Raw genomic sequence first — 14782 nt, forward strand, 5'->3', positions numbered from 1 at the left:
TAATCAGGGACGTAATAGACACACCCCAACCTGTTAAAAGTTATTCCCTTGATTTTAGGGCATCCTTGAGTACATGCAGGTAAACCCCATGCTGGTGTTATAGAAAGGTTCCGTCTCTCTCCCTGTGTTTGCTGCTTATTTTATTCTGGTTATGCATGTGTGTATACATCACTATGGTGCCCTGGGAGTTCTATTTGCTTCCACTCTAACACATTTAAGAAAGTGAAGTCACTCAGTCGTGTCTGACTCTCTGCAACCCCATAAACACCAGGCTCCTCTATCCATGGGATTTTCTAGGCAAGAGTACTAGAGTGAGTTGCCATTTCCTTCTCCAGGGAATCTTCCTGACCCAGGTATCAAACCCAGGTCTCCCACATTGTAGACAGACACTTTACCATCTGAGCCACTAGGGAAGTCCAACACATTTAAGAAGCACTGGCTTATTCAAAGGGACTTCCCTGGTGGCTCAGGTGGTAAAGAGTCTGTCTGCAATGCCAGAGACCCAGGTTCAATCCCTGGGTCAGGAAAATTCCCTGGGGAAGGGAATGGCAACCCACTCCATTATTCTTGCCTGGAGATTCCATGGAGCCTGGCGGGCTGCTGTCCATGGAGTCACAAATAGTTGGACACGACTGAGTGACTTTCAAAATGCTTTTGAAGCTTATTCAACAAGCTCTTCTTTAGAGGATACTTAGTAAATGCTTTTTTAAGAAGTGTAGGCCAGCCCTTGGCTTAGAACTAAATAAAGGTATTGGTCTGTGCCATCTACATATCCATCTCTGAGAAAAGAGAGTGGGGAAAGCTTCAGAAAGTGCCTGAGTTTTGACCCTACCACCAAGACTGTCTTTCCTTTTTATAAAACTTTTAAAAAATATTATTTATTTGTTTCTGGCTGCACTGGGTCTTTGTTGCTATGTGTGGACTTTCTCTAGGTGCAGCGAGCAGGGGCTACTCTCTAGTTGTGTGCAAGAGCTTCTCTTGTTGTGGAGCATGGGCTCTAGGGTTAACCAGCTGCAGTAGTTGTGATGCTCTGGCTTAGTTGCCCTGTGGCATGTGGAATCTTCCTGGATCAGGGGTCAAACCCGAGTGCCTGCATTGGCAGGTGGATTCTTAGCCACTGGACCATCAAGAAGTCCACCACTAAGGCTTCTGAAGGCTTAGAAAGATAATAGAGCTGTAAGACAGAGCCAAAGCTTCCCCAAAGAGAAAAAACTTTTTTTTTTTTTCCTTAAGAATTCTCCTTCCGTTCTCAAAATGACAGTGCCCTTTTCCTCTGCTGGGGTGTAAAGTAACTTGGGACCGATTGGATTCACTCTGTGGAGGTCCTGCCTGCTACTATTTAATCAGTTTTCTTTCCCAGTGTCCCTATGAGCAGACGAAAATGTGTACATGTTATAGCTCTATACAGCAACGTCATGAGATTGAAGCTAGATGGTAGGGCTTGCCATCAGATAATTAAATAAAAATAAAACACTAAAACATTTCAAGGTACTTAGCTGTGGTCTAGCTCTGCCTTGGAGATTCTCACTTTAAAAGCTGTGCTTTCTCCTCTTGCAAATGGTGGCTTGACCTTGAACAGAAAGCTGCCTAGCGCCCAAATGCATAAGAATTCTTAAAACAAGCATAACACCTGCGGCTCCATTCCAGAACTCGGTCATGCCACAGTTCATCTGGATTCCTATAATTCCTGTATGTTACCATATCTTAATTGCCCATAGCTGTGTTGCCAGTACAAACAGGACAGGGGAAGAGTCCACGCCCTTAGTGAATACATCTACCAACCCTAAGAAAGCTCCATCTTTTGAAACTCTGGTATTCTTTGTAAGGTACTGAATGGCCATCTACTGAAATGCTAATAAAGATATCTGATAACTAAAAATTCCTTTCAAGCAATTCTTACTCCCTACCATCCTTCTAGTCAAGACTCAAGACTGGCATTTAGCAGAATAGTTCTGATTTTGATTCTGACCTCTGCAAAATGAATACACAGGTTCACCAAATCAGATTTCACATCCATCTGAGCATATTTGAAATGAGTAGTCAAATCAAGTAAATACATATTGAATAGGGGCACACTGTAAAATTTGCACACAAAAAGGCCTCAGGGTGTGAAACATAAGATAATGACATCTGTAAAATATAGGCTGTGTGGAAAAGACGGAAAACTTCTAATTTATTATGCACCCAAAACACATAGAAAAAATTATGAGTAGAAAGGTTAAAAGAGAGAGAGAATGAGAATAATTCACTGTTGGGATGCACTAATAAAAGTATAAGTTCTACCATAAGGAAAGTGATAATTCTACTCTATTCTGACTTGAGAATTATGTTCAAATTTAAGGGTCCAGTTTTAAAATTGGAGCAGAGAGGAGACCATCAGTGGAGGTAAAATGCTGTCATAATAAAAAGAAATAGGAATGTTTGCTTAGTAAAGAATGGGGGCAAGGAGACATGAAATCTGCCCTCACAATTTCTGAGTAGGGTCATGTAGAAAAGGGCGTGAATCATTTTGTGTGGCAGCCCCAGCCCCAGTAGACGGACCTTGGAGGTGAGCAGACCTCAGTCCAACATGGGGAAGAACTCTACAGCTGGAGCCATCAGAGACTGCAGCAGGTCATCTGCCTGAGTTTTGAGGTCTCTGTCCCTGAAGGAGTTCTAGAAGATACTCTTGTCTTGAGGCAACAGAACACTGCAGCAAGAGGCAATTAGATCCCAGGAACATGGAGAGAGCACATAATAGATGCCAGGCAAGCCCTTTATGTGTTCTCATTTCTAAGTGCAATGAAGTTTCAGGGAGAATCAGCGTTAGCTGTATTTACTTTCCTTTTCAAACGAGATAATCCAGACCATCTCTTCCTCTTCACATGTCCTCACTCCCCAGTCATGAATTTAATACATCAGCAGTAATAGCCTGTCCCACTTGGTGAAGTTGGTAAATAGCTTGCAATCCTAGCAGGGTGTGCCCGTTGCTTATTAGCTTAGCTCCAGGGCAGAGCAGCAAACCAGCACAGTGCCTCCAAGTAATTAGGTGATTGCCTGACAAAGTCAGGCCACAAGCAAGAGGCTTACAGACAGCACAGAGACACGAGCTCCCAGTAAGACACGCAATGGCCATTATATGCATCACCGCTATAATTTTAGGAAGATTAGAGAAAGATTTGCAAGCTAATTAGAGCCACTACACCCATTAAGCATGTCAAACAGTCCACACCAATCATCACAGAGCTCCAGGGAAAGCGCAGAGTTTCTGGAAAGGGGAATGTCTGTTTGTTCTGGGTTAGGAAAGCTCTCTACAGGGATGAGCCAGGATGTCCAACAGGGTACGTTTTCATCTTTATTTTGCCAATGCTTTGTGTAATTCTGGCAAAAGATTTTACTCGTTTCTCAATCTGCAGAAGAAGATTAAAAATAAAAGGTGCCTCTCATCCATGAAGAGATTAAGGGTGAGATCCTACATTTCCAAGTTTACTTTGTTAGTGGGATCAATGCTTATTTTTTTTACAAAATTTTAGAAAATATTTGTTTCTTTAGCTGTGCCAGGCCTTAGTAGTGGCACGTGTGACCTTTGATTTTCTTTGAGGCATGCAAGATCTTTAGTTGAGGCATGTGGGAGCTAGTTCCCTGACCAGGGATTGGACCTGGGTCCCCTGCATTTGGGAGTGCAGAGGGTCTTAGCCACTGGCTGCCGTTTGCCTTCTTTTTGTTGATTGTGTTGTGGCCATTGCTGAGATCTAGAATGGCTATGTGGTTAACTATGTCTTGAGGTCACTGGCCATTCGGTTCAGTTCAGTTGCTCAGTCATGTCCGACTCTTTGAGACCCCATGGACTGCAGCATGCTAGGCTTCCCTGTCCATCACCAACTCCCAAACCTTGCTGCTGGAACTCATGTCCATTGAGTCATGACTGCTTTGCTCCCATTTTTTACAAGAAAAAAAAAGCATAGATTGAAGAGAAATAAGAGAGAGAAAGTGGAGCAATGGAAGGAGAGAAGACAAGGAGGGAGAAAGAAATAAATGAGTTTTATGTATTTAAAGATGAGAAAATGGCAGAGAAGAGTGACTTTGATCACTTGGTCCAGCCAGGAGGAGAGCCTCCCACTGTGACATCATTCGTAAGGCGTGTGTCCCATGTGTGGCCCACCTGCCTGTACAAGTGGATCCAGGCGCCCCCTCCATACACAATTCTGAGCACGATGAGAAAAGTAGAGAAATCAAAATGGAATAGGTGTCTCCACGTAAGTGGAGTTTTATGATGGTGATGGAAACTTTGGAGTTGAAGCTAGGAACCCTGTGTCTGTCATAGTTCAATAAAACCAACCACCCTGGGCTGGCATCCCTGTGATTTTTTACTTTCTTTCTTTTTTTGGCCCCGTGTAAGAAGGGGCCCAAAGAGTTCTGCTGACAGCGTGCACAGTCTCAACTAGTAGCTAGATGAGGGCCAAGTCACATACACTGATGCTGACACAATTAGACTCCGGACTGCCAGCAGCATGACAGGTCTGACACCATCTGCCTCTCCGAGACACCCAGTTTCCATCAAAAGTGCTCCAGGGCTGGGTTACACTTAATAGGAGGGATGGCCGGGGAGAAAAATCAGCAACCGCTAGTGATGCGCTGTTTATTCCTCAGTCATTTTGTATTAAATTGCTGTGACTTGAGTGTCAGCAGTGCTTGGGGCTGTGGGAGTGAAATCAAATCTATCCCCGTGTGCCAAGACAAATTGGAGAAAACCCCCGAACACAATCGTCTTGGTTTCTTGCTGGCCGTGTCTGTGTGCACAGCAAACAGCAGCTCATTCTTGCCCTCTGGCCCTGCGGCGGGTTGCTTGTCTTGCTGCACCCCAGAGGATGTCTAATGAACCCCAAACTACTTCCCTCAAAGCTGGGGACATCAGGAACAAGGAGTCCTCATTAAGCGCTGTTGAAAGTTCACGTGGATCATTGCAGAGCTTCAGGGAACATATAGTCATTTCTGGAAAGAGGGATGAGAAGTTTGTTCTGTTTATTTGAGGAGCCTGCGGATGAGAACTAATGAATGCTTCCCAGGCTCGAGGCATCATGCATATCCTTATGGAGGTTCAAGAGATCGTGAGCCATCCTGACCTTAGCACTGTGTCTCTTATGGGGGAGATTTTGCACTGAGCAACCACAGATCACCATATCAGAACCATTCTTTTCAGGACCATCAGTGAAAATACTAGGCTTTGCATTCAAGTTTCTGGAGCTTTTAAGAGGTTAAACAGTTGTACAGGAGTTGCTTCCTTGTGCCCGTTTTTGCACAAGTGTTGAAAACACTTGTGTTGGTATTTCTGCCCGGGGTTGGATTCGTGTCTTTGACTCATGGGACTCCTTTGTGCAGAAGGCAGGATATTGTGGTGAAAAGCCAGACCTTTTGATTGACAGGCCAGTCTTACCTTGACCTTAGCCAGAAGTTATTTCACTCTCCTTGCTCTTGATTTTTTTATCTGTGAAATGGGGATAGAAACACCTCCTTAGCAGAAATGAAACATGTAAAGGAGGTGTTTCCTTAGCATTCCTTAGCAGAAATGAAACAAATTCTCCAATTTATCTTAGAAAATGGGAGTGAATTGTGAAATAAAATTCTGAGGCTGAGTTGAGACTGTTCTTTTCAGGGTGGAGATGGGGGAATAGATGTATTTTATTCATCCCTAACTAGTTCATGAGATTGAAGGGAGGGGAAGCCTAGCCAAGTTCATTATAATGTATAGTGAACTTATAAACTGTAGTCTAGGACGTTCATGCATCTGTGCTCAGTCACTAAACTGTGTCTGAGTCTTTACAACCCACAGACTGTAGCCTGCCGGGCTCCTCTGTCCATGGAATTTCCCAGGCAAGAATACAAGAGCGGGTTGTCATTTCCACATCCAGGGGATCTTCCTGACCCAGGGATCAAACCTGAGTCTCTTATACCATCTTCTGCATTGGCAGATGAGTTCTTTACCATTAGCACCAACTGGGAAGCCCGTGGTTTCTTTCAGTGGTCCTCAAACTTTAGGGTACATAAGAATTGCACAGGAGTTTGTTATAATGCAGAGCATTGAGCATTACCCCATGCCCACTCATGAGAAACCTGCTATAGAATAGGATCTATACATCCACACTAAACAACAGGGCCCTGGGATGCTCTGTAAGCCTCTTACACCTTCTTCCCTACAGAAGAATCTAGCTTGTATTTAAAATTCAGTAATATACACACCTGATACCATATATTAAGTAGATAACTAATAGGAACCTACTGTATCACACAGGAAACTCTACTTAAATGATCTGGGGTGACCAAAAAGGGAAGGAAATCCAAAAAAGAGGAGATGCATATATGTGTCCATCTGGTTCACTTGGCGGTACAGCAGAAGCTAACACCGCATTGTAAAGCAATTATATTCCAATAAAGATTAATAAAACATAAAATGAAATTCAGGCAACTAGTGAGTGCTTCAGGGAGTAAGACAAACAGAACCTCTGGGCCTCTAACAATCCTCCATCCCCATGCTGTTGTTCAGCTGCTAAATCGTGTTTGACTCTTTGTGACCCCATGGATCGCAGCATGCCAGGCTCCTCTGTCCTCCATTGTCTCTTGGAGTTTGCTCAAATTCATGTCCACTGAGTCAGTGATGCCATCCAACCATCTCATCCTGTCTGCCTCTTCTCCTTTTGCCTTCAATCTTTCCCAGCATCAAGGTCTTTCCCAGTGAGTTGGCTCTCCTCGTCAGGTGACCAAGTTATTGGAGCTTCAGCTTCAGTATCAGCCCTTCCAGTGAATTTTCAGGGTTGATTTCCTTTATCTGGGGTAGAGTCCCCAGTCTAAGCCTTTTCTAACACCATAGTTTGAAAGCATCAATTCTTTGGCTTTCAGCCTTCTTTATGGTCCAGCTCTCACATCCATACACGACTACTAAAAATCCATAGCTTTGACTATAGGAACTTTTGTCAGTAAACTGATGTCTCTGTTTTTTAATACGCTGTCTAGGTTTGTCATAACTTTTCTTCCAAAGAGCAAGTGTCTTTTAATTTCATGGGCGGCACTAGTGGTAAAGAACCTGCCTGCCAATGCAGGAGACATAAAAGATGTGAGTTTGATCCCTGTGTCAGGATGATCCCTTGGAGAAGGAAATGGCAATCCACTCCGGTATTCTTGCCTGGAAAATCCCATGGACAGAGGAGCCTGGCAGGCTCTACAGTCCATGGGGTCACAAAGAGTCAGACATGACTGAAGCGACTGAGTATGATGCATATCTTTTACCTTTCACTTTGAACTACTGCCCTCTGACTTATCCTAGAAATTCCCCGAGGACATTGGGACCAGTGCTGTTTTCCCTTGGGAGTTCTGTGAGTGCCAGCTTCAAGAAAGTAGTTGTTAGAAATTAAGGTCTCTTTCTTGTTTTTGGCCTCTGCTAATCTGCTTGCTTTGTGAAGTAGCACTGGCCTCTCCAGTTAGCAGCCAACTGGTACCTTTTAGCGCAGTGGTTCTTAAACTTTGATGGTGCGTCAGGCTTCCTTGGATAATTTGCACTTATCCCAGGTTCCCAGGTGAGGCAGATGCTGTGGTCTAAGCTTTACTCAATGCAACAAATACTCAGGGATACTTGACCCACAATTCCAATGTCTGTCACACACTTTTTCCCAACCAGTTTTATGGTGTAAGCAGCCCAGTAGGGAATAGACAACAGATAGAGATGATTGAAGCATTGCCCCCCTAAAGGCTGAACTCTGGATGTCCTTGGGTATTTCTTTCAGGCTCCACATCTCCTCTTTCAACCAGAGCTCCTCACATATTGGTGACGTTGTAAGACCTTTCTTCGGTTTGTGTTTTTCACTAACTTCTTTGTTAAACAGTTCTAATCCGAGCATTGTCACGGGAGGTGGAGTTGTTTGATGCAGAGGGTGTTTGGTGGAAGGATAGAATTCTCTTGTCATCCTTTATGATGGTCAGAGTTGAGCACAACAGGTAAATATTAAAGTCTGGTGGTGGGGAGTCTGTGAGTATAGTGGTAACTGTTGTTCCTCTCTGCAGCGGGCAGGAATCAAACACCCAGAGTCCTTGATAAGCTGCCCCAGGACACTTTTCTCCTTCTCCTCTAATTCAGTTAGGTGGTGTGAAGGTTTTCTCTCTCTGTGGGACATTCAAGGAAGGCCCAAGGATCACTTAGCCCCTTTGTTGCAGGATGGAAAAGGGGATAGGAAGGGACCTTTTTTGAGAGGAAATTTGTTCTAGACTCAGTTCTCAACTGTTCCATCTGCTCATTTGTGTGATCCTAACAACCTGAGTCAATACATATGAAGTAGGGGATTATTTACCTTGTTATATAGATGAAGAAACAGGCTCTGAAAAGCTAAATGCTGTCTGTGTTGCCACATAGATAAGACTTTTTTGATTTGGGGTTAAAATTCATGTGGCCTTAAAGGAGCCCCTGCATGCAGATCCTATAATTATATGGGACTGTGGCAAGACTCGGTCCCTGCTCCCACTGAATTGTGTCTGATTGTTCTGTTGCATTGCCAGCCTTGGGTGAAACAGCTGCCCCCGTGCCCTATCTGAGATGCTTTGGGTATGGGTGCCTGGCACCAGCATTCTGGGGGGGGCAGGGGGCCCAGCACCAATTCTGGGGAGGCCAGGAGTATGGAAGGGTGGCAGAGCACATGAGTGAGGCTCCATGCCCCCACTCCATCCCCATTGTCCCAGTAGATGTCACCTTTGACGCCTAAATTCAAAGGTGAAATGATCAAGGGGTTGAAGATGGCAACCACAGAATATCAGATTCCAGTGTGAGCCTTTTTTGAGCTTGGGAACTGGTACAACTGCTATGACCACATGCCCATGAAGCCGTCCCTGGGCCATGGGGAACCAAAGGACTCTTAAGTGAAGATTGCTGACCACGAGGTGCTAACATGGGATGGAGACAATTTACAATGAGTCGGTAAGTTATTTGGAACAGATGACAAGTTGACCTAGAATGCTTATGAAAGTAGCTTGTGATCAGATGCTGTCACTGGGGCACTCTGTACATCAGTGGTCCCCAACTTTTTTGGCACCAGGGACTGGTTTCGTGGAAGACAATTCTTCCAAGGGCTGGAGAGTGGGGAGAGCAGGGATGGTTTGGAGTTTATTCAAACTCATTACATTTATTGTGTACTTTATTTCTAAGGTACTAGACTTTAGAAATCAGTAGTTAGACTTCCTCCTTTTTTTTTCCCTCTGTCTATTCTCCTGTGTGGGATTTAGCAGGGATTTGAGGTGAGGGGAACACTGCTCATTGGGTGACATTCTGGAATCTCCTAGGTGCAAGCCTTTTTGAGACAGGAAAGCATATGGGACAGTTAGGGTAGGGGAGCAGAACCAGTTTGGTGGCCTGAAATCCGCAGAGCTGGCGGAAGGTGCATCTGATGGAACCAAAAAAAAAGTGGGTCAGACATTGAAAGGAGAGTGCCAACTAGGATAAATGAGGGCAAGTTGGCAAAGGTCAAACCGGAGTCCTTGAATACCTCGCAATGGGGTAGAAGCTGAGTTGAAACATCAGAGGCCTTTAGAGAGAGCTCCCATTCCAAAGGGGGACACGAGTCCTTGCAGAAGGTGGAGAAAAAATCTGCATCCCTCCCTGGCCAGGTGGTTGGATCAAGCCATTAAACACGAGCACAGGAAAGGAGCCTCAGCACCAGGCTGGTATAGAAGGGCCGTGTTCAGCTCTTTGCACCTTGCCTCTGAGAGCTTCTATGAGGTAAGGGCAGGATCATGAGCTGGATCTGAGAATTTGCTGTGACTTTTATTTTTTCCTCCAGTGCAGAAGTATTTGGGAAGTTGCTCAAGTACCTTAGCCAGGCTGGGAGCTGGTCACCCATAGCAGAGGACAGCTGGGGACAGCTGGCGACAGCTTAGAAGTGGTAGTTAGTTCTTGAGTTATCAGTCTTTATCCAATGAGCTCCTGCTCTGGGGTGCTGGGGCAGGGGTTTGGGAAAGGCTGCTGTGTCCTGCTGGCCTGGTCCCTTCGCGGCATCATGAGTCCAAAGCCCAGGCACTGGCGGGGAGGGAAGGGATGTCTAACTGTCATTTCACCTCCTCCGTGAACAGCTTTGACTTATAAAACGAGCACCAGATATGTGGATTTATATTATCAGGCAGTCAAAACAGCCAACACGGATATCATGGCCAGAAGGGAGGAGGGCTGATTGCCAGCTTATAGGGAGCAGAAGAGAACAACGTACTTAACTAGCCAGTGACGCCCGTAAATATTTGCAAACACCCCTTCAAAGCTCGAACGCCTAGGACCGGATCATTGGATGATTTGCTTAGAAGAAGGAGAAACAAAATTGACCTCCTGGTCTGAAGCAGCCATAAAAAGCAAGTGTGTGTACGGGCAGATGACCAGAAAGGGAAAAAAATTGTTCAAAGTTTAATAAACACAAAAGAGAATAAAAATAAATCTCAAGAGCGCTTATTTACAAACTTGATGGAAGGATAAGATTGGGGTGGCCGGGTGTGAACGCTGCATGTCTGTGGAAGTAGTGTAGGCCCCCGGGGTGGGGGGGGGGTGGTTTCCACTGAAAGGAAAGGGGAAACCGACAAGATTGTTTACTCTTTCTAATGACAGGAAACCCACTGAAGCAGGCTTGCCCTTTCAGGATGCTCTTTCCAAGCATATTTGAAGCTTCTGCTCTCTAATGGGGAGGCTATGAGAAGATAAATGCAGAAACTAGGCCCGTGGAAGGTTCTGGCCAACCTGGAGAGTGTGTGAAGCCCTCCTCCCAGGCCTCTCTGCCTGGATTCCCAGCCTATTTTCAGCTGAGCTGTCAGGGTGGGACCAGCCTGTTCTGGGCCAGTCCCATCCTGGGCTGGTCATGTTCCGGCAGAAAGGTTGATTTCTTCTTTTTTTTTTACACAGGTGGTTGGATTTTTAATGGTACCATCTGCCGCATTTTACATTTCAATCTTAAAACAACCAAAAATGTCAGTAGTCGTTGCTTTTTTGCCAAAGGCAGATGCTACAGCAATGTAAATCCAAACTATAACAAATTTGGATTTGGGGGCTGTGGCCAACATCACTGCAGATTCTAGGAAGGATCCCTCACTGGTAACTGAATGACGTTTTGGCTCATCTCAATATCTCATTCGCAAATGATCTTACACGGGGCATGGACAAGTAATGTTGGTGCAGCTACCTTTTCAAACTGCTGTGCTGGCGGCTCCCATGACCATTCTGCCTGGGTGAATGTTTGCCCTCCTGAAACTGTCCAGCAAATGTTTCACATTAATGATGCAGTGCCTCAGCCCTGTGTCTGCCAAATGGATTCTTTTCTCTGAAACCTGGGTGCTTTAGATTTGGAGAGGTTTGTTTGTTTGATTGTTTCTGAGACTTTGGATCTACAATGTTTCAGTTCACATTTGTGAAGCAGTCATCAAGCAGAGCATGGTTTGAAATGCATCACTTCCCCATGAAATGCCTTCTGAGAGTCATGGGACATGGGGAAAGGATGGGGAAAAGCCTCTGTGAGGGGAAAAAGTGCAGAGCTCTTAAGATGATGAAATGCTGGTGTGTTCCTAGTATTTGATTTTTCAGTGTAATCATCCCAGAGCAAGGATTTCCCAGGAAATCATGAAAGGTATTTATTTCTATTTTAAGATCAGTGAGATGGTACATTTATTTAATAAGAAGCTAATCTTGCCAATAACCAGATGCTTAAGTCTTTCAAAACTCCTGTTGATGACCAACTAAGCAAACAGTGGATATTCGGTGAACTTCATATGTGCAGACTCCTGTTCTAGTAGGTGCGGAAAAATATATGGGAAATACTATCAGTCCTCAGGATTCTTAAGATTTCACTGGGGAAAACAAAATAAGCAAGCATAATAGCAAAATAATAAAAACATTTGTAAGTGGACTGTAGCCCTCTAGACTCCTCTATCCATGGAATTCTTCTCCAGGCAAGAATACTGGAGTGGGTAGCCATTTCCTTCAGGGGATCTTCCCAATCCAGGGGTTGAACCTGGGTCTCCCCTATTGCAGGCAGATTCTTTACCATCTGAGCCACCAGCGAAGCCCCTCCTTCCAACCCCCCCCCCCCCCGCCCCAGAAAAGAAAACATTTGTAAGGGGCCATAAAAACTGAAAATGATTATGTTGTAATGATGTGACATAATTGAGGAGGGGGTAGAACATCATTGAACCACCAGAGTTGGTTGGTACATTCCAGAATAATGAAAGTAAGTTTGCAGGAGATTTTCAAAGAGTATTGTAGGAATATACCTATTCTACCTATACTATAGAAACATACCTGTAACAGCTAGCCTGCCCAGTTGTAGGTACTGACCTGAATAAATGGGCGTTGTATAGGAAGTGTGGGGATAGAATTCAAACTTGCTTTGGTTTTGTTTTAACCTCAAGTTATATATCCAGAGGCAAAGACAGGTTACCTCAAAATAACAGCAACATTCTAGCCGCCCATGAACTTGAAATTGTCGTGGGCTGTCTACAAATCTGTGTTTTTCACGGCTCAGAACAGAAGGCCTTGGGGTTGATTCTTTCTCTTCATTCACTAGGATTCTCTCCCACCCGTAAACATTTATGCCGAATAAAGAATTTTAAGACTGGACCTGGTATCACCACTATGTGTGTATTTTCATTCAACTGTCCTCACCCTAGCTTCACTGGAGGGTGTATTTGGTCCTATGTGTGTCAAAGACCAAGTTATAGAAGCCAAAAAAGATGCAGTCCATGAACCTGGAGAGAGTAGAGTGTTTGGGTGCCAAAATTTCAAGGGAAAAAAATACATGGGCAAACTGCTTGCCATTAGGAGCTATTTTCTTGGCACATTTGATTAAAGTGTATGCAAGCCTGACAGCTTTCTCCAGGCATCAACTGTCATGAACTTGTTCCAGTTCATAACCATTTAGGATTTTCCACCGCTCCGTCAACTTTCAAAGGAGAGGGTTAACTTCATGCCCTCAAATGGAATTGGAAGTGGTTTGTTAATCCCTTTTAATCGGCTACTCCTGTAACCAAATGCACATGTTTATTTTTTTCCTAGTTCAATTGTTAATGATATTAAATTGGCCATTGGAAACGAAATCATTCTATAGATATTTCCCGTATGGTTTCTTAAGGCTGTCTAAGGCTGCAGGGTCTTTTGTGAGAGAACAATGGATTTTTATCATTTTCAATGATTGCTCTAACTTTTTACAGATGCCATCCCGCCCACTTTCTACAGACCGTACTTTAGAATTGTCCGATTTGACGTCTCTGCGATGGAGAAGAATGCTTCCAATTTGGTGAAGGCCGAGTTCAGAGTCTTTCGTTTACAGAACCCAAAAGCCAGAGTGCCTGAACAACGGATCGAGCTGTATCAGGTAATTTTGTTTGGGTTGTTTGAATGGACAATGAGTTTTAAGTCTTAGGGTAAAGGACTTAACTACAGACTGAGATTTTTCTGAACTGATATGACACTTTATGTACTCACAATCATGGGACAGGCCCTCATTTGTTATTCCTCTCACAGTGACAGCTCATTCCTGAGTTGCTCAGGAAGGCAGAACCTTTAATGTGAAGGGAGGGAAGCTCTGAGCGTAAATGGCTGGAATGACCATCCTCTGGAAGGCTCCAGTCCTGAAATTCACCCCCTACTCTGGAAAGTCAGATGGTGCAAGACCAATCCCTCCCCAAGGAGAGAAGTCAACTACCTTTCTTTTCTCATCTGATGGCCATCTCTTTCTCCTTTTCTTCCCTTCCTGTTGTATCCTCTCCATCCTTTTTACTCTTTTTTCTTCCCGTCTTTGCTACCTCCTGTCTCTTCACTAACCTCATCCAACCTCCTCTTCCTCTCTGATTCTACTCAGGCTTTCCAGTCCATCTCCCACCAAATGCACATCCTCCGTTCACCTCTGCCCTCCATTATTTCAGGCAGCCCTGGCATCTCATCTCCCTAACTACAGCTGCTGGGCAGCTGTGTTGAAAGATGATGATGATGATGGTGATGATGATGATGGTGATGAATGATGATGGTGATGATGGTGGTGGTAATGATGGTGATGAATGATGGTGATGATAATGGTGCTGATGATGATGATGGTGATGGTGATGATGGTGATGAATGATGGTGATGATGATGGTGATGATGGTGATGATGATGGTTATGATGGTGATGATGATGGTGATGATGATGGTGATGATGCCAAGTTACTGAGAGGTGAGAGATGTTCTTAATAGCTTATTACTCATGTGGCATCAGCATGACCCAAGATCTTTAGGGGATTCTGATGCACATGAAAGCATTGCTCTAAAAGCCCTGAGTCTAGTAGGGGAGACAGACATGGTCATAATGAATGTCATAGTGTCATATAAACACGGTATGTAGGGGGCAGAGTTGGAAAGATTTCACTATGGACTTGATGTTTGGGTGGGGCCGCAAGAAGCATCTGTTAAAGCAGGATGAGGGATGGTCATTCTTAACAGAAGGAATCACCTGTACAAAAATAGGGTCTCCCTTGAAGGGGCCTGTAGAAGATACTATAGAGATGGTGCTCAGTGCTAGGGGTGAGGAAAGACTCAGGGAGAGAGTTGCCCTCCAGGGAAGGTATGTAAAGGGAGACAAAACAAGGGCAAGGACTGACCCAAGAAACCCATTGTTATGGAGGAAACACGTGAGACAATAAGACTGAGAAGTGGGCGTATCTGAGGGAATGAGAGGAATTGACATCTGTAGGTGGAAACCTCTAATTGTCCTGGATTGTAAATGTTTGGAAATTTGGTGAAGACTTTTCTTTGCATTTATTAGGAA

General features: G+C 44.4%; 1 protein-coding gene across 2 annotated transcripts in view; it reads left to right on the top strand.

The window, feature by feature from the left end:
- TGFB2 (transforming growth factor beta 2) overlaps nucleotides 1-14782 on the top strand; it is a 93154-nt gene that overhangs the window by 42660 nt on the left and 35712 nt on the right. For both annotated transcript variants that reach the window (XM_065938343.1, XM_065938344.1), the window contains one exon: nucleotides 13192-13355. In XM_065938343.1, coding sequence (XP_065794415.1) covers nucleotides 13192-13355 — 164 coding nt within the window. The remainder of the gene's footprint in view (nucleotides 1-13191; nucleotides 13356-14782) is intronic.

This window comes from Muntiacus reevesi, chromosome 5 (genome assembly GCF_963930625.1).
Source record: "Muntiacus reevesi chromosome 5, mMunRee1.1, whole genome shotgun sequence".
Taxonomy (NCBI): domain Eukaryota; kingdom Metazoa; phylum Chordata; class Mammalia; order Artiodactyla; family Cervidae; genus Muntiacus; species Muntiacus reevesi.